General features: G+C 43.8%; 2 protein-coding genes across 3 annotated transcripts in view; one reads left to right on the top strand and one right to left on the bottom strand.

The window, feature by feature from the left end:
* The window catches only part of KIF15 (kinesin family member 15), a 47081-nt gene extending 45164 nt beyond the window's left edge, over positions 1 to 1917 (bottom strand). The window contains exon 1 of the mRNA XM_065399090.1: positions 1899 to 1917. Within this exon, the coding sequence (XP_065255162.1) occupies positions 1899 to 1917 (19 nt within the window). The remainder of the gene's footprint in view (positions 1 to 1898) is intronic.
* Positions 1918 to 2150: 233 nt separating this feature from the next.
* On the top strand, positions 2151 to 25664 carry KIAA1143 (KIAA1143 ortholog). Of its 2 annotated transcripts, XM_065398653.1 has the most exons (5): positions 2151 to 2369; positions 9398 to 9548; positions 21501 to 21596; positions 23428 to 23461; positions 25654 to 25664. In XM_065398653.1, coding segments are annotated over exons 1-5 (390 nt in total). In that variant the 5' UTR covers positions 2151 to 2261; the 3' UTR covers positions 25655 to 25664. The 2 variants fall into 2 exon arrangements, with proteins under 2 accessions (XP_065254725.1, XP_065254724.1); XM_065398652.1 differs by lacking the exons at positions 23428 to 23461; positions 25654 to 25664 and having other exon boundaries at positions 21501 to 23143.
* The last annotated feature ends 1208 nt before the right edge of the window (positions 25665 to 26872 follow it).

The following is a 26872-nucleotide window of genomic DNA, read 5'->3' as shown; positions in this document are numbered from 1 at the left end:
CCCTGAAGTTTTTTTGCTGTAGGATGGCTACCTTTAAATCTGCTATTGTGTGACCAGGGGGGTTGAAGTGTTCTCTTACAGGTTTTTGTATATTGCCATTCCTAATATCTGACTTGTGTCCATTTATCCTTCGCAAACGCCAGGCTCGGGACGGAGCGGGGGGCGCTCAGTCTCCCCCACAGGTCGGGGGGAGCGGGTGTAGGGCAGCTCCCAGCGGACGGAGGGAGACGGCCATGCTCGCCCAGGGCTCATCTGACTTGTGTCCATTTACCCCTCTGAAACTTCCCCCAACTAATTTCAAGCGCATATCTTTTAGGAAAACATTCAGTCTGGATTGTACTGTTTACGCTGACCATTGCCCTTCCACCTAGTTGCAACAAATTAAAAAGTCGCTCTCCTGTAAGTGGCTACAGTTAGCCCCCTCCCTGCTCAGAGTTGTGTCTGTCTCCTTGTCCTTTGCCCCACCTCCTGAGATACTCCAGCCCCCTCCCCCAATCATGCTTGCCCCATCTGCCCCAACCTGGGCAGAAAAATCATTGTTCCATGGAGGTGGGCCTGTAGTTGAGAGACAATCAAAATTGAGGAGTCCAGACTGTGGTCTGGATGCACCTTTCCTGAGCAGGGCAGTTGTCTAGGATAACAGGCTGCCCTCAGGCATGTTTAGACTTTTGTTCAGCACCAGCTAGAGCAGGGGTCAGCAACCTTTCAGAAGTAGTGTGCCGAGTCTTCATTTAATCACTCTAATTTCAGGTTTCGCGTGCCAGTAATAGGTCTTTCTATAAGTCGATAATATATAACTAAATTATTGTTGTATTTAAAGTAAATAAGGTTTTAAAAATGTTTCAGAAGCTTCATTTAAAATTAAATTAAAATGCAGAGCCCTCCGGACCGGTGGTCAGGACCCGGGCAGTGTGAGTGCCTCCTTCGGCACACGTGCCATAGGTTGCCTACCCCTGAGCTAGAGGCTGGCACACTTCATTGCTTCTGTAAGCCAACCTGATTGAGTTCCTTGAATCCCTCCATTCTCCCCCACAAGCTCTCAGTGCTATTCCTCTCTATTTCAAACCTCTTGCAACCCCCCCCCCAAAAAAAAAATCAGGGGCTCTGCGTCCTCTTATTCCCCCCTTACACCATGCCAGGGGCTCTGTATAGGTCCTCCAGGTCCCTCTCCTCCCATATCGTTGTCCTCCCGTCTCTCCCTTTCCCCCTATTCCAGGGGCTACCCCTCCATCACGTGCCACTGTGCCTCATTCTCCCCCAGGCCAGGTGCACTGCGTGTCCCCCGTTCTTCCTCCCTATGCCAGGGCCTCCGTGTGCCTCCCCATTTCCCCACCGCCTGTTCTTATTTCTTGGCTTTCTGTCGGGGAAACAAGCCCCTCAGGCTACCCACATTGCAAACGCCATCGAGACCCCGGGCAGAGGGGGGAAGCCGCTCAGCTGACTGCAGGGGCCTCACTCAGCTGAGCCAAAAATGGAGCTCGGGATTGGATGGGGCACCTCCCCCCGCCCCAGAGACAACCTCGGCTGATAGTGGCAAAGGAAACGTCCCCCGGCAGCGCTGCTGGCACAGGGCGGGTGACTCGTGCTTGGCACAACTCACCGGGGGAACGGCTGGTAAAACCGTTAGGGTAGATGGGGGGGGGGGGCACCGAAGCTCTGAAAACCCCTGAGGCAGCAAGACTGGGGCGCGGGGCGTTAGGAACCATGGCCAGGCGCTGGCGCCAGCTCAGATCTCTCACTCCCTTCCCCACCTCACGCGACAGGGAACTGCCAGCGGCGGTTTCTAAGCAGCCTTTTATGACACAAACGGAACAAACACAGACCAGCCGTCGCACGGGCAGCCGCCAGCGAGCCGCCGAGGCACCTCGCAGTGACCCCTTCCTCCTCCCCCCCCTCACCTTTGGTCCCAGGAGCCATTGTCCGCGCAGCCCCCGGCGCCCTTCCTCGCCTCCAAACCCCGCTGCGCTCGTTGCGTCCCCCTCCCCCAGCACTTGGAACTCTCGGCGGCTCAAAATGGCGGCCTGTTTGAATTTGGCGCTAACTGCCCGGCGGGGCGGGGGGGAGCGTCTCCCGCTGTGAAGTCACCACGGGGGCGGCCATTGGTGTGTGCATATGTCTGTACGACCAGCCCCTGTCACGTGACCGGGGAAAGTGCAGGGTCTGCCTGCGGGAAAGCGGGGCCGCTGCTACCGTCCGTTCCTGGCCCGGGCGGAAGTGCGTCGTTGCTCTCGCCGCCGCTGCTGCCTGTTCCTCTGGCAGCCATGAGCAAAAAGACGCAGGTCTCGTACGTGCCGCCGGCCGAGCCCGCCTTCCTGAGCCGCCTCAAGAGGGAGGTTGGGTATCGGGAGGGGCCCACGGTGGAGACCAAGGTAATAAGCTGCCCCTCGGGGGGCCCGGTTACAGCCCGCCCCGCTGCCGAGACCCGGGGATGGGCTCCCTGGAGACCAGGTGAGCCCCGGGCGAGCATAGCCGTCTCCCCCCGTCCGCTGGGAGCTGCCCTAACCCCCGCCCCGGCCTGTGGGGGAGACTGAACGTCCCCGCCCCGAGCCTGCCGTTCGCAAGGCCAGAGTCCCGCCGCCCCCCGCGGCCTGGGCAGAGGTGGCGGGAGCAGCCGCGCAGGGCTCCTCACCCAGCAGGGAGAAGTGTCTCCCTCTCCCCAGGCCCCGTGGACACTTGTCCTGAAGGGCCTGACCCATGGCCTGCTGCCAGCCCTGCGCTGCTGTAGGACAAGATCCCGTAACGTTAGATCCAAGGGAGCTCGCCTCAGCCCTAGGAGGCCCTGGGAAACCAATTGAGGTCGAGGTGGGGCTGTCATCAGGGCTCTCCTTTCCCCTCTTGCATCAACAGCCAGCTCCACTAGCAAGTGAATAAAGTTATTTAAAAAAAAAATCAACAGAAACCGGTAACCTTCAAGCCCTAAGATGTGTAATAGGGGAGTTTTTAAAGGGACACTCAACTTAAAATAGTTAACGCTTCTGTTAGGCAATTCCTAAGATCATTTTTCTTAATCATTTCCCCCGTTTTTCATTTGTTTACATTGTACATTACCACTATTCCCCTTACAGAGTCAGTTACTCCTATTTATTTGTGTGGGTTGCTCACACAGGAGCAGAGATGAGTAAATGCCTTTTAAAATGGGAAACTGCCTAGAAAATCACAAGTGGGCAAGAGGGACACAGGCAGATGTAGACTTGGACTCTAAATACATTCTATGGGTGGCATACCAGAGATCACTTATCCACTGACGTTTTAAAAACTCCCGCACCCCAATCTGGGTCTATGCTGGTTATATACTATGTATATATCTTATGAACCTTGTAACTGATACTTGTAATCCCTCATAACCCACGCCTGACCCCAGATGTACAATACCTTCCTTCTTAATGTTTAAAATCAAATTTACACAAGTTAACTTGAATAAGATTTTTAAATCTGAAATTACTTTTAACTCACTTTGTTTCAAGTAAATGCTGTCAATTAATACTGTTATTTTTAAAAGTGTGTGCATAATTTAAAGCAGCCTTCCAAACTGCCCTGACGCTTATAACACAAACTCTCTCTACTTCTTAAAACAAAAATGGTCCTCTCCCTCTATTTTTCTATCCTGTTCAAGGGGAAAAGAATCTAGCCCCAAATCTTCTCTCTCTCTCCCCTTACTGTGTTGTCCAGAAATTATCCTGTTTAAAGTGAGGACTTGAGTAATTTGTACTTATAGTGGTACTGTCATCTTTAAAGGTAGACAAGTGAAAAACTGAGTTAATTGCATCTAAGGGCCTGATCAGGCTTGTAAGTATCACACCAGTGCTCTAGTTAACTGAGTAAATATTATTTAGCATTTTTATTATCGTAGCACCTAGAAATCTTAGTCATGGACCTATTGTCCTAGGCCATTGTAAAAACACAGAATAAAATGACTGTCTATAGAGCATCTCATATATTCTACTCTACTCCAGATTTTTGGGAAAAGACCAGAACAGTAATAAAAAACAACACACATAACAAGGTTGTCATCACTAACACCTAGACTCAAGGATAGTAACCAAGACAGTACTTGCACTCTCACCTCTGTTTGCCTCTTTATCCAATATATTCAATTTCCTGTTACCTTAGTGGGCTAAAAGATTGCAGCTCAGACTCTTCCAGCTTCTGATTGCTAATGGCCTTTAGTAGTAGCACCTGGCTCCTAGGTGCATGTGTTTGGGCCCAAATGAACCTTGAGGGAAGAGAAGAAAGGAAGTAACCTGGCCAAACTGAGTCAGCCTCCTAAAGTACTTGACTGTCTAATTGTAAAGTTATTTTAGATACTATACCTGACCTGAAATCTCTGCTGACGTTCTTTAAACACACCGGGATACTGTGTATGCCTAAAGTGCTGTCAAATGCATAAAGAGCCTGATCCTGCTCACATTAAAGTTAATGAAAAAACTCCATTTACTTCAGTAGCACAGGATAAGACCTAAAGTAAACAAGCTAGGAAGATATTTCTTCATACCGAATGATTAGAGAAAAATAGTAATCTAAGATGTTACTTTTAACAGCAAGAAAAATAATTTTATATAAAAAAAAGTTGATAGTTTTCTCCTTCAGCTTCTAAACAATATTTTAAAATCCAGTTGTGAAGAACTGGGACTGTTCTTAATGTGGTCTTTGAATGCTGAGTGGGGAGTTTGGCTGGGACGGTCTGCATTGGGGGATGGTAGACTGGCCTTGAGGGAAGATACCTGAGCATGTAACTTGAGAACCCAGGAAGGGGGTTGGAGGCGAGGTGACACCTCTGCCCGGGAAACTGGACAAAGGCTGGGGGAGGCTGGGTGAGAGAGGCTGGAGGGAGTTGGAGTTTCAGGAGCTGGCTGGTAATGGAGGGGAGCCCGGATGGGGATCTGACCCCCCAACGGGGCTGTGGTGCCCCGGGACCCCAAGATGGACCTAACTGAGGGGGTCCTGTTGTCTGTGTCTGCAAGACCTGTCTTGGACTGTGTTCCTGTCATCTAAATAAACCTTCTGCTTTACTGGCTGGCTGAGAGTCATGGTGAATCGCAGGAAGCCGGGGGTGCAGGGCCTTGTGTCCCCCCACACTCCGTGACAACTGGTGGCAGTAGTGGGATCTACTACACCCTGTGGACGGCGCTTCCTGCAGTAAGTGACTGGGGAGCAGTAAAACGAAGGGGGATTGATGGGGACCAGGCATGCTGAAGAGTCGGCGAGAGACTGTTTCAGGGGGCGATTAACCCCTGGGAGTGTGTGACCAGAGAGAAGGACTTTTGCAGTAACAGGGTCCCCCAGGGGATTGCAGCGAGCGGTCCCAGGGGCGGAGGAGTCTGCAGGTCAACCCTGGCACAGAGGTGGTGACCTGAAGAAGGGCTGGCACGCTAGGGGTCTCCCTGGAACGGTGGAAAGCTGAGAGCACAGGCTGGCGAGTGGCCAGCAGGAAGATGTATGCTAAACGCCTTAAGAGCGACCTGGTGGAGCTGTGCAGGCAGAGGGGGCTGCGCAATGGGAGGTCCACCAAAGAACAGCTAATTGCCCAGCTGGAGGAGAAGGATCGCTTGGATGAACCGAGCCCTGTCCCTGAGGGAAGCCGCATGGCGGATGCAGCGTGGGCCCCGGGGCCTGACATGGCTGGGAGGGGTCAGACTACTGCTGAAGACATCCCGAGACCCTGCCTACTTATGCCTAGGGGAGGGGTTGGGGGAAGCCCAGCGAATACCGAAGGCACCCTGACCCCGGCGGCCAGCAGGGGATCGTCCCGGCGGAGCTCCCCGTCCCTGGAGTGGAGGCGGCTGGAATATGAATGGGAGCTGAGACGGGAAGAGCTTGAGTTAAGGAAGCAAGAACTGAAGCAGCAGCGGGAGGAGAAGGAGAAACAGCGTCAGCATGAGCTGGAGGAGAAGGAGAAACAGCGTCAGCATGAGCTGGAGCTGGCCAGGCTGAGGAGCAGTGGGGCCCCAGCTGCGGTGAGTGAGGGGGGACCCAAGACTGCAAAGAGCTTTGATAAGTGCTTCCTGGCCCAGAGTAAGGTGGGGGAGGACATGGATACCTTCCTGACGGCCTTTGAGAATGCCTGCGAGCTGCACCGGGTTGACCCCACAGACAGGCTCCAGTTTCTCATCCCCTTACTGGACTCCACAGCCGTGGAGGTGTACAGCCAAATGAAAGGGGCGGAGACAGGGAACTACAAACTGTTCAAAAAGGCCCTGCTCCGCGAGTTTGGGCTGACTCCTGAGATGTACCGGAAAAGATTCCAGAGTCAGCGTAAAACCTGTGAGGTCACATACCTACAACTGGCCAACTGGACGCAGGGGTATGCCCGCAAGTGGACAGCTGGGGCCCAAACTAAAGAAGACCTGCTTGACCTATTTGTACTGGAGCACCTGTATGAGCAGTGCCCATCCGACCTGAGGCGATGGTTGATGGACCAAAAACCAGAGAACCCACAGCACGCAGGCCAGCTGGCCGACGAGTTTGTGGACAGTCGGGCAGAGGATGACAGGGAGGAGTCCCAAAGGAACAGGCCCGCCACGATGCAGGAAGAGAATGACCCTGGGACCTCCCAAAGGGGAAACATGGAGAACCCCCTCCCAAGGGAAACACCCAGCGTCAGGACCAACCGACTGGCTCGAGGGGACCCACGGGACATGGGCTGCTATTACTGTGGCCAGAGAGGCCACATACGGACCCAGTGCCCCAAGCTCAGGGACAGACTGAGCAGACTGAACCCACAGAGGGTCAAGTTGGTAGAGACCCAGCCGGACGAGGGGAAGACGGCCCAGGCAAGGGGGGCTGACAGCTTCCCAACTGCTCAGGAGGGAGGAGTGCCCTAGGCCAGCTCCTCTGGGGGGCTGGATGCTCCGGACACCAGGTTCTCCATTTACAGGGTGGACGCGGGGCAGTCACTGCGGTGCGAGTGCCTTGTTCCTCTGGAGGTGGATGGGAGGAAGGTCAATGGATACTGGGACATGGGCGCTGAGGTGACGCTGGCCCGGCCCGAGGTGGTAGCTCCAGATCAGGTGATGCTCAACACCTATCTAACCCTGAAGGGGGTGGGTGGGACCCCATTCAAGGTGCCTGTGGCGAGGGTACACCTGAAGTGGGAGGCCAAGGAGGGCCCCAAGGAAGTGGGGGTGCACAACCATTTGCCCACTGAGGTGTTAAGGGGGGGGGACCTGGAGGACTGGCCAAGCAACTCCCAGGGTGCCCTGGTCGTGACCCGTAGCCAGAGCCGGCGAGGGGCACTGCGCCCTGACAACGGGGAGGGTGCCTTACCCGAGGCGCAGGACCCTAACCTGGTGGGGAGGGAACGCCCAGGGACACGGCTCAGGGAGGCTGCGGCTTCAGACCCAGCCAGCGGAAGGGAGCAGGTGCCCATCCCTGTCCCAGCTGCTGAGTTCCAGGCCGAGTTACAGAAAGATCCCTCCTTGCGGAAGATAAGGGACCTGGCCGACCTCAGTGTGGTACAGACCATGGGGAGAGGTTGCCGGAAAAGGTTCCTGTGGGAGAAGGGGTTCCTGTACTGAGAATGGGCTCCCCCAGGGAAAATGGAGTCAGGGGGGATCAGGAGGCAGCTGGTGGTACCCCAGAAGTATCGCCGCCAGCTGCTGTGCCGGGCCCATGACATCCCCCTCTCAGGGCACCAGGGAACCTGGTGTACCCAGCAGAGGCTGCTACGGAACTTTTACTGGCCTGGGGTCTTTATTACTGTCCGACAGTACTGCTGATCCTGTGACCCCTGTCAGAGGGTGAGGAAGGCCCGGGACAAGGGGGGAACGGCTTTAGGACCCTTGCCCATCATAGAGGAGCCTTTCCAGAGGGTGGCCAAGGTCAAAAGGGGGGCTCTGAACCAAGAGAGCCCAAATCACAGACCTCCAGACTGGAACACTGGGAGAAGACCCCAGCCCAGTTTGAACCCCAGGGGTATTGGGGTGGGAAAAGGGCCCGGGCCGCATAAGCCTTCCCACATGCGAACTACGAGTGTCATCGAGCACACCCGACCTAAGGGGGGGGGGATGAAACTGGAAGGGCCTGGTGTAATTCTCACCAAGGAATGGGAGGGATGCAGGGGCATCCATGGGAACGTGGGTAGGTTCGAACTTCCCCAGGTCACTGGCTGAAGTGACCCCGCTCAGTTTGGTCTCGAAGGGGGGAGAGATGTGAAGAACTGGGACTGTTCTTAATGTGGTCTTTGAATGCTGAGTGGGGAGTTTGGCTGGGATGGTCTGCATTGGGGGATGGTAGACTGGCCTTGAGGGAAGATACCTGAGCATGTAACTTGAGAACCCAGGAAGGGGGTTGGAGGCGAGGTAACACCTCTGCCCAGGAAACTGGACAAAGGCTGGGGGAGGAGCTGGGGGGAGGCTGGGTGAAAGACGCTGGAGGGAGTTGGAGTTTCAGGAGCTGGCTGGTAATGGAGGGGAGCCCGGATGGGGCTCTGACCCCCCAACGGGGCTGTGGTGCCCCTGGGACCCCAAGATGGACCTAACTGAGGGGGTCCTGTTGTCTGTGTCCGCAAGACCTGTCTTGGACTGTGTTCCTGTCATCTAAATAAACCTTCTGCTTTACTGGCTGGCTGAGAGTCATGGTGAATCGCAGGAAGCCGTGGGTGCAGGGCCTTGTGTCACCCCCCACTCCGTGACACCAGTATTGTTATGTTTGTTTGTTTGTATGTATGTGTGTGTGTATATATATATATATATATATATATATATATATGTATATATATATGTATATATATATATGTATATATATATGTATATATGTATATGTATATGTATATATGTATATATATATGTATGTATATATATATGTATGTATATATATATATATAAAAAGCTACTACACTACCTGCTTTACTGTAGTCTACTTTTGCAGAATTTGCCAGCAGAGGGAGCATGTTAACCAAAAAGAGCTGTTTCTGGAGCTTTGCTGTTGTAAAGGCCGATATTACTGATTATTCTAAACAAGCAAGCAACCAAAGGGGGGAGATAAACTCTGATCAACATGGCTAACTGAAAATGTTAATATTTGCTCAATAGAAAATGGAGAGCATTGCTATGGAAAGGAATCTCTTTAGGTCTTAAGACGGTATTAAAAATAATGGAAAGGGCAAAATGTTACAATAATGTTTTTTTTTTTTTTTTTTTAATCATACCTTAACATAAATTCTTCTGTGATGATGTGCTACATGATTGAAAGGCAAGTAATGTGGTTCTGAGCTTGATGTCATGCTGATTAGTGTGTCTCCGTTTCTCTTGGATGATTTGACTATAACTTCGGGCTATTTGGGCAGTGCTTGTTGAGAGAGGTTGACACTGATGGCCAAATCTCTCTCCTAACTGACCTTACCACAAGAGTTGATTTGATATGATGATCAAAGTTGCTTTTATTTCTGTCTCTCATCTAGAGAGAGCAGCTCCCAGCTCCTGAGGAAGATTGTGAGAGTGGCAGTGACAAAGAGGATGAACAACCCCAAGTGGTAGTACTGAAAAAAGGGGACCTGACCCCAGAAGAAGTGATGAAAATTAAACAGGAGATCAAAGATGCTTCAAAATCAGGTAAGTACTAAGGCATAATGAATTTTAGAATATTAATCTTTTGTTTTATATAGCCCAAAACAAAAAGACAGTAAGCAAATAAAGGAACATGCTTGCAGATGTAAGATTAATTTTCTACAGTTTCCTATTACCTCTGATTCACAATTCCTCATTTAAATAATTTGCCCCAGTGGTTCCCAGGCTGAGCTCTGTAGTTCACATAGCACTTGCCTGAGCTCCAGGGACCTGACTAGTTACATACATGATCCTGGCTCTGTGGTTCCAGCTGTGAAATAGCAATAAGCTAAAAATACCATGGTTTTGTGAAAGTCATTTTTGGTTCCCTCTCCCCTTCCCTTAATGAATAACCAGCTCAGTGGTGTTTGGTTTAACATTTTGTTTTCAATTTCTGTGCCATTCTGACATATTTAAATGAACATAGAAGAAACTTTAAAATATATGATCCTCAGAACATTAGGGTCTAATTTAAAGCTGTGAATGAAAACTTAACTATCCTACAATGCTAAAAAAGAAGTGATAAGCATATCACTTGTTATGCCTGTTAAACTTACTAGAAACAATAAGAAAGTTGCAGAACTCTCTAGAAGCCTAGAAGGGAAGAGGTCTCAATAGAGTTATAGGTGATAGAAAAGAAGGATATAGCTAGTGTGTGGAATCAACTGTCATTGGTGCAGATTTGAACTGCTAGTGGGATTTGGGTTGTAAGACTCTGGAGGCTTCTGGAGGTAGGCAGGACATCTGTTTGCATGGTTCTCTATAGAACTAGGTAGTTCATCATCTTTTTCAACTTCCACAATGTTGAATTCACCTGGTGGTAGTTTCTCATTCTAACACCAGGAAATGTGAAAGCTGATCAGTACTACATATTGGTAATTTAATGTATAGTGACTAACAAATATCTGAATGAATTATCCATTCAACAGGCTTAAAATTGAAAGAAGAGGTAGCAAACAAGCAATTGAATAGATTGAAGTAAATAAAATAAAATTCTTCTTCTTTAGTAAAATGTAAACCTTGACAAGAGTTATCTATCAAGATAGAAAAGATTTGTTTTCCTCCCAAAGTACAGAAAATCATTTTCTTCAGACTGCTTAAGATCAAATGTTCCGTTTTTAAAATAAACCAAAAGGCAGATTTGAATTTATTAAGAAAATTATAATCTTTGACCCAAACATTATTTTGAATGTAGCTCAAATGAGCAATTTAAAATAAATTAATTTCACCGTAAATATACTCCTCCAGACAGATCTTAACTTGTATGCACAGTACAAGATGCTGCAAGTGATAAAATAATGGAAAATTAAAGGAGGGACTAAAGGAATCCAGTGACTCAAATGGAAGCTTGTTGGTTGAACATGAGAAATGATTCAGTAATGGCAACAAACAAGTACAGGAAAATATGTTCTTACTTAATGCTGCTTTTGATTCTGTCTGTGAAGACAACCATAGAAAATTGTATCCAAGTTGTTGAAATAGCCATTCAGGAATACAAAGAAGAAAATGACAATAGGGAGGTCTCTAATTTATTGGACAATGTAAGTAAAATATGAAATGAAATAATGTAATGGGTGCAGTTATCTTAGAAGGTTGGTTGTATGGGTGTTCAGAATAATATTCAAACATTGTCAACCCTGAACACATTTCTAAAACACACTGTGGAAGTTCAGAAGTTCCTTCACAATGATAGCTGCTTCGTCGTTTGTTTGTGTTTGTGTTTTGTGTTTTGTGTTTTGTTTGTTTGTGTTTGTTTAAAGTGATGCCCCAGCTTCACAGATGATGATGGAACTCTGAGTTTGTGGCTCTACTAAGTAAATTGAAACTAGAAGAGAGCATGAAAAGGACTTTGTCACACATAGCATGCATTTACTCAACAAGCGACTATTTCAAGAAGTTCTAAACTTATAAAAGGAATTGAAGGAGGTTTTGGAGGCTTTGACTGTTTACCAGATGATGACGTTGTCTGAGTAGAAATCTCTTAACAACCAAGAACTAGAACTGCACGGGGGGAAATGATCCAGAGAAGCTAGGAATTTTTGCCTGTTTTTCCAGTATGTTTCCTTCCTCTCAAAACAGAAAAGCTGAAATGTAGCTGCTGGAATGAAATTTTGAGTTCCTTCTTTCTTTTCTACCATTTAAAATAGAAGATACAGTTTTTGTAGTAAAAATTTGTGCTTGTGAAGGAGGTTGTGTCATAGTTAATTGCAGCAAAATTGTGGGAAATTATAGAAGTAAAATTACAGAAGAGAAGACAATTGAAGTCAGAATTCTGCCAGTTTTTAAAAGATTTTTCATTCCTGTCCAGCCAGTAAAGCAATGAAAGATTTTTATTAGTAGTGCTTCAGGATTGTGTTGGTCTGATCTTCATAACAGGCTAAGTACTTAACTTGGGAAAACATTATTTGCTTCTTATCTCTATTAAAAAGAAAATACAAAAAAGTGGTGGGCCTTATCAGTTAGTAGACTGGAGGAGGGGGAGAAATCTATTCACAGAATTGCAAACTTTTCATTTCTGAGACTATGAATAATAAGCATAAACCTGTTCACACAAAGATATTTATTACTCAAGTATAATGTGCTTTGTGTTTCATTTTGTAAAGGTTTCAGGGGTTCTTCAGAGAAGTGGATTTTTTTTTTCCAGCATGTCAAAAACCTCAACCACTCTGAAAAATACATTCAGTGGTTTTTCAGGTATTACTTTTCCATGTAAACAATTGATATAGCAGCCACAGGAATCTGTTAATCACTGTGGAGGGGAGGTGGTCTGCATAATCATATATGGAAAGGGAGGTGGTCCACACTATGAAAAAAATCTGAACTGATCTACTCTAATGGGTAGAATAATAATCTGTGTGAAATAAAAGTAATATCTTTCATAAATAGGGTTAGTGAGATGATATGCAAACGCACCTGTACAGTTTTGCCACTGTAGCTTAGTCCTGAGCGTTAGCACCTCTGCATTTATTTTCAGTCCTAAGCCTTTGAGTAATGGCTATCAGTTATGGCAAATTGTGTAGGTTTTTGTGATATGGCCAATAGTAGCAACTTGGGCTTTAGAACCACTGTTGCAAGGGGCCACGTACTAGTTACAATCAGGGGCTCTGAGACACTTCACTGTGATGACTGCTGTTCTCTTGCCTAGACATTGCATTGTCTTAGGCTTCTGATGCTTTGCTTGACTGCCAATGAAGTTAATATCCATGGGTTCATCTCCTGCCTTTGTTCTGTTGACTTGTGTTAACAGTGGGAGCAAACAACATAAGTGCTAGCATTTGCATCTGTGTTAGGAGATTTCTGCTGTGAAAGGGCCACATGTGAAAGTTTCTACTGCCATGTAGATGGCTGTGGTGTGATGGTACTGCAGCTCTCTTTGATCATCTTTACCTTGCCAACCTAATTTCCAGTTATAAGGATTCAAACTCAGGTCTCTGTTAACCATTGGTAGGTACAGCTGGCTAGCTCCACTCTTTATTAGAGGTTTTGAATATTGTGTTTGTGTTTTTTGCCAGTTACTTTCCATGTTTAAAAATAGCAAAGTATCATGAAAAGATTGTTGTAGAGCAGTGGTTCCCAAACTTTAACAACCTGTGAACCCCTTTCGCTAAAATGTTCTCGCGAACCCCCTCCTAAAAATGAATATTTCCAGGGATTTTCTCCTTTACCTGAGTATAAATTATAAAAGCATTGATCTTGGAAATATAAAATTTGTTTTTATGACATGCTTATTACACACTTTATTATTAATTATTATTTATCATTACAGTATTTTTATTACATTATGAAAACAGCAACACTCTTCCAAGATCTCACTTTCGTAGCTCGTATCACTTTGAATAAGCCTGTTATAAGACAAGGCTCCTATGTTTCATCAAGGAGTATCAGATGTAAAACAGCATGAAGGTATTTAAGAAGCCAACTCAAAGAGTTCCTCCTACACAAGCATTCAAGTCTTGAGCAGTCCAGGCAAACAACACACGTTACAACAAAGCTTAGCTGCCTATTTAATTTTAAAAACAGCAAAATATATCCACCTCCCTTTCCATTTCTTATAAGGAGTCCTTGAAGTTTAAATCTCCTCAGTGTGATAGATTATGCTTGCTTTGATCTGCTTAGCTCTTGGAAGTCCAGGTCCAAGTCTGCTGGCCCTGTGCTGCCCAGGGTCCCTAGGGACAGCTCTGTCCACCATTAGGGAATTTTTTCCCGAGAACCCCCTGGAACATTTCGCGAACCCCCAGGGGTTCACGAACCCCAGTTTGGGAACCACTGTTGTAGAGTAATTTCTTTTCTTACATTTTATTTTTGAAGTTGTCAACCTCTGAGTTGACAGTGGAATGAATGTAATTCTAATAGTGTATATATCACAGACAGTTCATTAACTTGTATTCATATGAAGCCTGAATGGAGACGGAGGAAGAAAATGCCAGAATTAACATTCCATTTTACCATATCAGGATGAGAACAAAGGCAAACAGGTTCCAAGCAACCTGTGCCCAACAACCAGATGTGGATGGAGGCTGATTTACACTAAGGGTATTGTTGAAAGTATTCAAAAGTACCTAAAATATCCAGGTTTGACGTTCTGCCTTCTCATTTAATATGACCACAGTGATTCTTCATTCCAAAGGTCCCTGCCCACAGACATCAGATTGGGATATTATTCTGGGATTTTCTAAACCTCATTTACATTCCTCCCTATACAACTTTGTTCACTAACCAGTTTGACACGACTGTACCTTTTATTTCAAGCCACAGTCCTCCCTGTGACTGGCTTTTTCTGAAACTGATGAACTATACAATTGCATTAATCTGGAAAAAATAGCTGATTTAATGTTTCAGCTTCACTTAGCCTCCTTCCGAGGCAGAGCGAAATTTAGTAATGCTCTTACATTGGCTTTTTGGAAATACAGTCATGGTGAGCACTTTAGCTATGATTAACCTTTATACGTAATCTTCTCTACTGAAATCATTTTATCCGTGGAGGACTTGCTAGAGGTTTTTTAAAAGTTGCTATTTATCTACCAACAATCTTTTTGCTTAAATTTTCTTTCATGCAGCATTCTGAAAAGAGTGATTGTAGGGTCAATGGTAATAAAAATGGTTTCATGAAAAATAAGATTGCAGAAAAGTAAAAATGGTAATTGATACAAGATATCTTGTCCCTGCATTCATTATAATCGCTAGAACGGGTTGGCAACCTTTCAGAAGTGGTGTGCCGAGTCTTAATTTAATCACTCTAATTTAAGGTTTCGCGTGCCACTAATACATTTTAACGTTTTTAGAAGGTCTCTTTCTATAAGTCTATAATTTAGAACTAAACTGTTGTTGTATGTAAAGTAAATAAGGTTTTTAAAATGTTTAAGAAGCTTCATTTAAAATGCAGAGCCCCCCGGACCGGTGGCCAGGACCCGGGCAGTGTGAGTGCCACTGAAAATCAGCTTGTGTGCCACCTTTGGCACACGTGCCATAGGTTGCCTACCCCTGCACTAGAATTTATTTTTCTGGTGCTTTTCTAGTTCATCTGGTCTCTGAGACATTCTGATATATGCAGAGGACCAAAACTTAGAAGCAGGTGTCCTTACTCATTTGAAGTCTCTTAATATTATTCCAGGCTTGTTCATTTTGCTGGGGGGGGGGGGGGGGGAGGAATATTGCCTGATCTCTTGCGGGTGCATCAGAGAGAGCTCCTTCAGACAAGGGAGCTATTTTAGCACTTCTAGAGGTCAAGCTGCTGGTTAGCTGGTCTGTAGCCTTAGTAAGTGGCCTTGATTTTAGCTGTTTCTAAAACCTTGTATTAAACGTCAATTTTGACTTCCAAAAGTACATCAAAAGTTTGCAGTAACATTTCACTGCATTTAGATTACCTCCTTAAATGAATGAGGCTGATTATGTGAGGAACATCAAGTATCACATAGTTTAAAACAGTGGTTTGGAGAATTTCTGTAATAAATGGTTAGTGAGGCAGGTACGGAGATGGAGGGAGAAAGCTGAAGAGTACTTTTGGGCTAAGTGAGAATATATTAATCAGTTATAAAACAATTGTATCCAAACTTCCAGAGTCATGCAACTGTTGAGAAATTCATCGGGCTGCTACAAAACCTCTTTAGTCATTCTCATTAAAGGGACACTTACAACTTGAAGTCCAATCACATTTATAAGAGTTTTATGTATTACATGTGACCTTGAGCCCCTGTGAGTTTTTTGTGGCATTTGTGTCTTCTGTTACCAGATCTGCCCATTACTTTGGGGTATGCTCATTTATTCGGGTTACTCCTCTGGGGAAGAGGGTTCTGTAATCCTGTCAATGTACTGCCTGTGTCACTTATGTTTTCATATGGAGCTTTACTTCTCCCTTCTGCAAGTCCCCTCCCAATGGAGCTATCCTGCAGAACCTGGGTCCCTAGGGCTGGGTTACACCCGCCCCAGAACCGGATGAACACCCACACCCCCACACGTACACTAACAGAGCAAGTCTGAGCGGACCGGGTCAATCAGCACTGTCAAGCTGACCCCTTGTATGTCTCTGGACTCACTGGGCTGGAGGAAGCAGCACTTTCAAGTTGTCTCTCCTTATATGCCCCTGGGCTCCATGGACTGGGTCAAGCAGCACTTTCAAGCTGTTACCCTTATGTGTCCCAAATTCAGCACGTCCCTATCCCCACTCCCCCAACACAATTGTACTGGCAGTAACCTACTCGATGAGCAAACCCTACAGTATTTTGGGCGCTGCAGGGATCTTTAGCTTAGGTAAAAGAAGTGTTGCTGTAGAGTGAATGGGGGAAGCTAAAAACACAAACGAGTAAAGTTCAGCAAGAGAGAGAGAAGCAACCAACTTAACCATAGAAGTTATTTATTGAATAATAGTGATAACTACACGAGGACTAAACCAACATAACATACATGATTAAAGGCTAATACCTAAGGTAGACAGGAAAACAGAGAGAGAGAAAGAAGGCCGTCTCACCGCTCCCTGAAGCTTGAACTGGTCGGGGTTCCCAGATGATGGTGGTAGCTGAGGGTCCTGAGGGCAAGAGGCAGGCAGAGTCCCCAGCACGATCAGTGAGGAGATGATGGAGTTCCAGTGGAACTGATGCCTAGGCCTTGGCTACACTGGCGCTGTACAGCGCTGCAACTTGCTGCACTCAGGGGTGTGAAAACGCCCCCCCCTCCCGAGCGCAGCGAGTGCAGCGCTGTAAAGCGCCAGTGTAATCAGTGCCTGCAGCGCTGCACGCTCGCTCGCAGCGCTGCAAGCTACTCCCCTCGGAGAGGTGGAGTACTTACAGCGCTGCGAGAGAGCTCACGCAGCGCTGGCGGCGCGACTACACTCGCGCTTCGAAGCCAAGGCCCTAGTTTGGATCTAAGCATCAGAACCGTGACTAGAGGGTGAGTAGGGATTTTTGTAGAGAAAATACAATGATTCAAGGGAGAACACTAGATTTGTTTATAGGTAAACTGATGTCTCAAGGGTTTTCTTTAGACTAGACAATAGGAGCTGATCACTCTTGGCTATGGGTGGTGTTTTCTTCCAGGGAGCTCACAATACAACTAGGCTGCTTCAGTATTTGGATATCAATTAAGGATTCATTACTAGAATTGGTCTGATAACTGCTGAGCTGGGTGTGTGTGCAGGCGTAGGTTCATTAGCATCTGGAGCAGAGATTCCCAGGATGCAGTGCTTCCCTGCTTTTTCTGGTCCCAGAATTCAGTGTGGTTCTCTGTTCTCCATTCTGTATGTAAATTGAGATGTCTTCCTGTCCCATCTTTCATGCAGATGAGGCTAGGGGAGTTGTCTCTGCTGTCCATTCTGTATGCTAATGGAGATGTCTTAATCTTGTCACCCTTGTCAGGAGGGGTCTAGGTGTGTCTCCCAACGCCCTTCACTGCTCTCTGCAAGTTTTCTTCCTCTGATGGGTTTTGGTTTAAGCAGAGGCTGGGGGGGGGGGGGGGGGGGAGGGTCTTTCATGAGTCAGGCTGGATACTGCACCCTGGTTCCCCAAGAACACAGAGGTGTCTGGTATCACTTCTGTTGCTGTGTGACTGACCCATGTAAATAGAAATTGACTGACTTTACAGGAAAACTGGTGAAACTGACTACACAAGTTGCTGTCAGAGGAAAAAGTAAGCAAACTAGAGAAAAATGCTGCTTTCCACTCTGGCCCCAGTCTTTCAGTTATAGTTATCTTGTAAGGTGTGACTTGTAACAAAAAGGAAATCCACATTTTTTAGAAGATGACTTATTTAAAGTTAGAATTTTAGATCACTTTTGAATGCAGCCCTCTTAATCTTTCAAAATATGGATTTGGGATTCAGGCAAAAGAAACTATGGCTAAGGTCATACAGTGCTTTAAAAAGAGCTTGTTAATGCAGTTTAGTCCTTGTTTTCAGCAGTAACATTATATTTTGCATTCTTATATTTGCTTGTCTGCTCACTTTTCTGCTGTCTTCAACTCTTTCAGTACATTGTCAGAAATGCCACTTTCCCTGATTTGTAGTCCTGGTGTTGGCTTTTATCAGGTTTTGGTTTAAGAACTTCCAACGCTGAGGTTGATTCTTTAAGTTTTTCACTGACCCTTTCCAGGACACATTTTTATCAATTTCTGGAGGTCATCAATACACATATAAAAGGGAAGAAAGACTAATCAGTCCAATGTAATCTGAGAAAGGATGAGATGAAGTTTATTACTAGCTGAAAGAAGGCACTCTTGGCAGACGTTAACAAATCAACAACACTGCTTTCCTTAAACATTTTAGATAAATTTGATTTAGGATCTCACTTTCCTGTTCTCACTCTTTCCACAGATTGCTTAGGTAAGACCATATTTCCTCACCTGATTCATTCTCTCTGTCTAACGTTACTGACATATTTGTAGTATAGTGAGAATATAGGGCTGCCTGAAATTGGTCTGTTTTTTGTTGTTGTTGTTGTTGTTGTTTTTTCCTGCTGGAAGGAGTGTCCTTGAACATCTAATAAAAACTTGATAATGTCTTTCCAGGCAGAAATCTAAAATCTATCCAGCTACTTCTGAATACTCCATAAACAGTGTTCAGTCCTTGAAAGCCAATGCTAAGGAAATTACAGTGTTGCTGTTGCCCTGATCCTTTGCCCTTTCTCTAGCATACCCTTCCTTATAAAGACCTCAAACCAGGTTACAAAGATCTCTGACCAGTTTCTCCACTTTATACATGGGGAAACAAACAGGTGAATTGGCTTGTCCCAGGTCACACACCAGGTCAACAGAAAGAAGAGCTAGTAATAGAACTTGGAACTTCTGACCCACCATTCTTCTGTACTAGACTACATTCCTTTGCTATGTTTATTCTTCTAGAATTTCCCCATTGGGAACTAGTCAGACTGAAACGGTCATATGTGGTTTATGCTGACTCCTTGAATGATGTTATTAAGTAGTCAGACAAGGTGGGTGAGGTAATATCTTTCATTGGTGAGAGACACAAGCTTTCGAGTGAGATACTATTCAACTACTTTAAAAAAAAATGCTAATGCAGTTGTCCCTCCACAACCCTATCCTTATTATGTACATTCACTCCATTCCTTCGTGTTCAGTCTCTGGGTTAGGCTATGTGCTAAAACTTATTCTGCCAACTTATGCACACAGAATACAGTGAAGAAATGTAGTGACCAGAAAAACTCTCAAGGCATTTTAGTCCCAGACTTGATTTGATTAAACTGTTGTTTATATTATGACGGACAAATTATTGGTTGTCTTATTTTAAAAAAAAAAAAGCTGTCACTCCACAGAAATGCAGTAATCACTGTGTTTGTAGGACTGAGCAAAGCAGATTTTGTGCTGCTCCTTTGCTTTTGCAGCAGCAATTTATTAGTGAATCCTATTCCCAAAGCTGTATTGACATATATTGATGCTGGTATGCATAGAGGCTTTGATCCTACAAAAACTTATATACTTGGTAATTGGGTGTACTCACATGTATAAAGTTAATCAGGTGTGTAAGTGTGGTGGGGTTTTTGTCACATGCCACAGAAATAGAAGATCTTGTTAAACCAAAGCCGTGTTTCCAAATAGACTAAAGCTCAATGTTTGTCAAATACAGAAGAATACTCAATAAAGGGAATTATTTAATTATTAAACCTCTGAGAGCAAAATCTAAAAAAATAGAGAGATGGGGCGTCGGAAATGTTTTTAAGTTTCTTGTATCAACATTTGAATGTGATGATATTTTGGTAGTCAAGGATGGGGTATATTTTTGGTGAAAACCTAACACATCTTTGCCATCCATCCCAGAGCCAAAGAGTGAACGCTTCTTAAGTTTATTTTTGTGTATTAAATACAAGACAAATTAATAAACAATAGGATGCATGAACAACAAATTCATCTTATGTATAATTCACAATAGGCCTGCTAATAAAAATGCTTATTACTATAAAAATTATATCTTCTTCACATTTACTTTTGATATTAGGTTACTGGAGGGCTTTTCTTTAGCCATAATTTTTATTAATGGGAACCACCATTACATTTTACAGTGCACAAGTTTACTCTTCTTCCAAAACCAAGAAGCTGCTGAGTTGATTGATTTTGTGAACAGTATTATGCCTGTAGTACCTGCTCCAGTATAAGTCATTGGCAGGATTGGAACTCCTAGTCCTTTAAAGGTTATGTTTGCTCCTGGAGAAGATTTGTTAAGGTGAGAGAGTTTTGGGGTTTTTTTAGGTGATGTTTCCTCTATTACTCATATATTACTAAAACAGCGGTGTTGTCTGACCTGCTCTGTGGATGCATATCTGAGTTCTTTGGATCCTAAAACTATTAATATAATATAAACAATGTAACAGTTTTTACAGTCTGAGCATGCACTTTAAACAATCTTGGTCAATTTCAAATAAGATTTCACAAGGCTTTCTGGAACACTGAAAAGTTACAATGCACCTCCTCTCTATACTAAACCTCATGATAATGGTGGTAAAAGGGCACAGAGTGCATTATTAAATGGGGATCAATAAACCATAACCTTGTCAAACACTGCTGTTATGTCATCAGGAAGTTTCTATTGCACAATTGATTTTTAAAACAAATGATTGTACTTAAAAATGTGCACAGCAGAATCTCTGATTCATGAATGTCCTTTTGTCTATAAATCATTTCAGTTGTAAGCCACTGCAGCATTAGGCTTTGCTTCTAATTCATAACAGTGGTTTTACATTTACCAAAACAAGATGGTACATTCATGCAGCAGTTGTTCTCCCCCACCTTGGTAATCCCAGAATATCTCTTTCATTTCAAATTCTTATCTTCGTTAGCGCAGGTAGATGAGCAGAATTCATTAATCCTCTCACATTTTCAGGATCGAGTGTGGTGACCATGCAGATACACTGTATGTAGATGCATAAAGTAAAGAGACCTTACGAAGTTGTTTGCAAAAGAAGTAATGTCAAGGTTTGGGGGTTTTAATCTCAAAGCAGCAATTGGACATAGTTTATGGAAGTATATGCACATCATCTACCCTTTGCCACTAAGATAAATTTACCATATGTAGCCCTTCAGAGAGCTTGGTGAGACATTACTGAGGATGTATTATCACCATCAAAGGGTGAAATGAAGGCCGAGAAGTTAAAGGCACAATTGCTCTCTACTTTTGCACGTGGATGGAGCTACAAATAGGTTGTTTACAAGAGATTTCTAGCTCTGCAGCATGCTCCCTCTTCTCCTTATAACTCTGACAACATCCACAGAAGCCATGCTACCCTGGGAGAAGAAATGGGTCAAACAGATACGTGGATGCACTCCACAGAGCAACCATGTGTGTGCATCAAGGAAATTACTCCATGATGACTTTATAGTAAACAGGAAATGGGACACTTTATTTTGGTGAATTTTTTTTATTTCAGAGGTCTTCTCATGCTGATTTTAGCTGAGGAAAAGTGAAGTTCAGTATGTATGATCATATAAAAGGAAATCTTGATTTTGCTATCTTTTGTTATAGATGAAGAACCAGAGCCTGATGATGGAAAAATTGTGTTCAAGAAGCCAAGTAAGCGTTCATCAGAAGAGAAATTTTCGGGCCTGACTGCAAGTTCAAGTAAGAAGAAAAAAGAATCAAAGAAAACTAAGAGGGACTCAACACCCCCTCAGAATGCAGCTAAACAAATTAAAAATAGCAGCCTTCTCTCATTTGATGATGAAGAAAATGATGATTAGGAGTTGTGCATGTTTTTGTTTTGCATACTTTCCCTTACAAGCATTAGAGCAAAAATGAGGTGCCTCTTTTAGGTGGAGACTTAGGGCTTGCTTCTCCTTTTACTCTGGGGTAAATCCACTGATGTCAGAGGAAGACCATATAAAACTGGTGTGAGGTGAGAGTCAAGCCCTAATTTTTCAGTTCAGATGGTACTGCATGCACAGTATTTTGGACTGTATTTTTAAAAGAGAACTTAAATGTGTGTGCAAAATAAAACCCATACAAATGGCTGTTTAAGATCCCATATATTAGCAATATACTTGTGTACATGTAAAACTTAATACATTTGCAAACAAAATATTTTAAAATCATTTTCCCCATTTACATTTTTTTTTCTGTTTACTGAGTGGCCAAAGACCTGAGTTCATAGTTGTATATTTTTGTCCTGTTAGAGTTGACCTCCCTAACAGTCAAAACAGTATAAAGACTTGGGGACTAAAATCTTTGACCTTTACTCAGGTACAACTTGAAATCTCCCCCCTCCCCAATATGTATGGGCTGAATAATTGGGTCTGTGTCTTGTCGTCTTTATGTGTATGACTCAGCACCTAGTAAAGCCATGGGAATTTTGATTGCTGCCCTCAGTGGATGCAGATGAAGCCTGTAAGCACTGACTTCAGTGGAATTGCTCTGTGAATAAGGGTTACAGGATTGGATCCTTAGTGATTGCATCAGATCTTGCACAGGAAAGAAATCTCTGAACTGTGAACTTGGAGATTATGTAGGGAAAGCCATTTAGTCCATTTTGGATACCATGGTGATGGGCTATGCATAAAAAACTGGATAGAAAGTATTTTTTTTGTAATTGTCTATGTATTCATGATTATTTGGGATCTCAGACAACTTGTAAAATATTTCATTTCACTTTTAAGCTATAGAAAACTGTTTGTTTAGAGTAGAAACGTAAGCAGGAACTGTTGTGGAAAGCTGCAGATTTTATAGTATGAGATATAAAATAAGTCATGAAGTTGTGTAGCTGGGACAATATCTAATTTGTGAACTCTTCTACTGTCGCGTACAGCAGATGAAAGTGACCATTCTTAAATGGCTTACACAAAAAGGACTTGCTGAGATTCAAGATAACATTGAGAGCTGATGTGGTTTCCAACAACAACAAAATCCTCTTGAAAATACTATGTCCTTTGAAACTGTTTGGACGTATTGTATGTTCTGTAATTATATGTAACCAGGAGCTGATAGTAGACTGCTGCAGAATTATAGGATAAGAGACCAGGAACCCATTTCCTTGGTGATGTGACAGAACATGTGAAATGAATGGGAATGCAGAGCTTCATTAAGGAGCTGATCTAAAGTTGCTGTGTGAGACAGCTATTTTTAGTTTAACTCTGTTAATATTGGTATTAAAACATTGAATGTGTGATAAATAATTTTATCTTTTGTGCATGTTTTATAAGTGGTCAAAATATATTTATATTATTTCAGTAGGTGACACGGTTATCTAATCCATCTGATTTGAAGCCATTTACACTCTAAATCAGTGAATATGCCCATAATGAAAATTTATGCTGTCATACAACACCTGCAGTGATCCCAGTACCAATGATGTCTCAAAACAATATTTTCTAATATATGTAATTTAAATGGGAATGTCACTAGTGCATTTATGGATTTGGTTTGAATTTTTCTAAATATGTTTTCTGCCCATATTTAGAACATATATCAAAGAAAATCACAGCAAATAGTTGGTAAGTTACGTGTTGCAACTAGTGAATTATGTGCACTAAAAATTCATTTGAGTCCAGTTTTTTGGAAAACGTAATATGATAATGAAAAATCTTGTTTAAAATATCTACAGCATGTTGCCATGAACATTTCAACATATATTTCTTGGACTGAAAAAATAAATACTTTAACTCAGTGGCTCTCAATCTGTCCAGACTACTGTACCCCTTTTAGGAGTCTGATTTATCCTGTGTACTCCCACGTTTCACCTCACTTAAAAACTATTTGCTTACAAAATCAGACATAGAAATACAAAAGTGTCACAAAAACAACAAGGAGTCTGGTGGCACCTTAAAGACTAACAGATTTATTTGGGCATAAGCTTTCATGGGTAAAAACCTCACTTCTTCAGGTGCATCTGAAGAAGTGAGGTTTTTACCCACGAAAGCTTATGCCCAAATAAATCTGTTAGTCTTTAAGGTGCCACCAGACTCCTTGTTGTTTCTGTAGATACAGACTAACACGGCTACCCCCTGATACTTAAAAGTGTCACAGCACACTAGTACTGAAAAATTGCTTACGTTCCCATTTTTACAATATAATTATAAAATGCAGGCAGTCCTCGGACTTGCAACACATTTGGTTCCTAAAAATTGTGTTGCAAGTCGAAACATCATAACTTGGAACCGCAGTATGCTCCATTGCAGGACCGAGCGTCGTAAGTCGAAACCAATTGTCATAGCTCGAATCAGGGTATCCATTCAGAAATGTCATAAGTGCCATTCATCGTAAGTTGAACATCATAATGTCGAGAACTGCCTGTAAAGCAATTGGAATATAAATATTGTACTTACATTTCAGTGTATAGTATATAGAGCAGTATAAATGTCATTGTCTGTATGAAATTTTAGTTCGTACTGACTTTGCTAGTGCATTTTATGTAGCCTGTTGTAAAACCAGGAAATATCTAGATGAGTTGATTTACCCCCTGGAAGACTTCTGTGTATCCTCAGGGGTACATGTATCCCTGGTTGAGAACCACTGCTCTAACTCACTAAAACCCATTTGAAAGAATGAGTTAATCTGTGAGTACAGCAGTGCATACTTAAACTTTTCTGGACCTATTTGTCAGTTTAAAAATACTCTTTACATCTTTCTCATACAGCCTGAACACTCTTCACATTAGCTGCAAGGCAGTTCCAGGGACATGGTTATCAGGAGATAAATGCTTGCCAAGGGATCAGAGGGAATTTGGATTTACCTAAAAATTAAAAAGAGCCACAGATTCTGCAAGTTCAAAATAAGACTGATAAGTTGTTTGAGCACAGTGAATAAATACACTTAAATAGAGCTGCTTATTGTGTAGTGAAAGAAATTTATAAGATTGAGAGAAGAATTATTTCGAAGTATTAAGTGTAGTATTTTTGAGTCATCAAACCCTACTCATTCGGTACAGTAATAGATGCACAGGCCACTAAAATGCAATTAAATTGAAGTGGGCTTGCCAGTTTAGTGGGAAAATAACAATGAAAGTACATGCTGGTCTTGAGGCAATATATCAGGGAAAGGAAATGTAAATATAGAATCCCAACTTCTTTCCTTTACTCTAAGTTCTATAGAATTACAAGCAGGAGAACTTTGCATTATTTGTATTGCACCTACCACTAACTATATAACTAATTGGATATATTTCATTGGAAAGTGAATGATACACACAAAAATTTAGCTAATTAGACATGGGAATTCACTACACTTAATGTGACACACCAGGAGAATTAGACACACTATTAGCTCAAAATGACACCTGCATGGGAACTGGGACTCAATCCCTGGCTCTCTCACTGGCCTGCTTGGTGACTTTGTGCAAGTATGATGTGGTTTACTCTCCCCACCAGCCCTGAAAGAGATGCATTAGGCCAGGTGGGCCCAATCAGCCAATTAAGCTGCAAAGGGGGGAGATTTAGGCCATGTAGAGGCTGGCAGGGAGGAAGTTTGCAATCTCTTTTCCTCAGGTAAGGGAGAAGGAAGTGGAGATAAGAACTGAGAAAAGGGATAGGAACCCATGAGGTTTACCTAATAGGCCTAAGAGACAGGGGTCTGACTAGGAAAGCTGATGGGGGGCCGGGGGGGAAAGCTTAAAGAAGCACAGGAAGAAGTAGTCTAAGGAAGAGAGCAGTAGGGTTGGTGACATCTTAATCTTAATTGCTCACTATAGAGCCCTGGACTGGAACCCAGCGTAGAGAGTGGGCCTGAGTTCCTGTACCATCCGCTGGAGCTGTGAATGGGAAGGCTGCCTGAGTCACTGTGGGAGTGACACAATCAGGGCAGCAGGCATGCGGACTGCTTGTGCTGAGGGACTTTGCAAGACTCCCCTGGAAGGGGAAATCACAGTGTGACTTGGGAAGGCACAAAGCAGACCTACTGTGACTCCATGAGTGGGAGAAGAGCTGCAACGATGGAAGAGAAGAAAGGGGGAGCTGATCACCAGAAAGGGGTGCCATCCAGAGGTCAGTAGAGTGCACTATGACAGGGAGTCACTTCATCTTTCTCTGGGGGAATATGGTATCTATCTCCTTTGTAGGGTGGATTGAGATCTATGGATGAAAAGTGCTATAGAATAGCTAGGTTTTATATTATTTGAGGATATTATTGGGCAGACACTTAAGACAGGTTGCCTAATATGGAAATCTCTTGCACAGGTTTCACTTTTTGATGTTGTTTAAATAAAGGCTCCAGGAACTTTTCTTGCTTCATCTGAGACAATGAAACATTCATTGGTGACCATGCTAGTAGTTCTACTTATTTAAGCAGTAAGTTGATACTAGCCCAGCAGACAAGAGCAGCACTACTATGATAGATGCCTAGGTTTGAGAGTTACCTTGGGCTTCAGTGTGTTTCTCTGTCAGGTTGCAGAACTGGAACTGTCTCACCTTTCTTGAGCAATTCCTAGCAGTTGATTTCAGAGCAGCCCTGGTGCTAGCCTTGAAGGAAGCTGATTGCTCTGTCTGCAGAAGGAATAGCACCTTTGTCTAAAAGAGAGACAATGGAAAAAATAGAAGTAAAACGGTGAGAATCCTCAGTATGCTGACTGGTCAAGCCTTATTAAAAGCAAATACATGTGCCAAAGCAAATAAGAAAATGGTAACAGTGTGGGGACATTTCCCAAAAGAATCCGCTCCTGATTGTATATTTAAGTTGTCTCGAGGTTAATTTTATCTCCAAGTAAGACCAAATAAATCAGCGAGGACATGTAAATGATTTTCACTGGACTAACCACAAGTCAGAACAAGAATCCTATTCTTACTGTGTCTATATCATAGAATATTAGGGTTTAAAGAGACCTCAGGAGGTCATCTAGTCCAACCCTCTGCTCAAAGCAGGACCAACCCCAACTAAATCATCCCAGCCAGGGCTTTGTCAAGCTGGGTCTTAAA

The sequence above is a fragment of the Emys orbicularis genome, chromosome 2 (assembly GCF_028017835.1).
Source record: "Emys orbicularis isolate rEmyOrb1 chromosome 2, rEmyOrb1.hap1, whole genome shotgun sequence".
Classification (NCBI taxonomy): domain Eukaryota; kingdom Metazoa; phylum Chordata; order Testudines; family Emydidae; genus Emys; species Emys orbicularis.
Note: the sequence above shows the minus strand (reverse complement) of the source record. Positions and strands in the feature narration are given on the sequence as shown.

Bases quoted from the DNA above. Each gene is read 5' to 3' on its own strand.
- KIAA1143 (XM_065398652.1), top strand. From the start codon at position 2,262: ATGAGCAAAAAGACGCAGGTCTCGTACGTGCCGCCGGCCGAGCCCGCC. The intron at 2,370-9,397 runs GTAATAAGCTGC...TCTCTCATCTAG, and splicing joins GGCCCACGGTGGAGACCAAG to AGAGAGCAGCTCCCAGCTCC. The intron at 9,549-21,500 runs GTAAGTACTAAG...CTTTTGTTATAG, and splicing joins CAAAGATGCTTCAAAATCAG to ATGAAGAACCAGAGCCTGAT.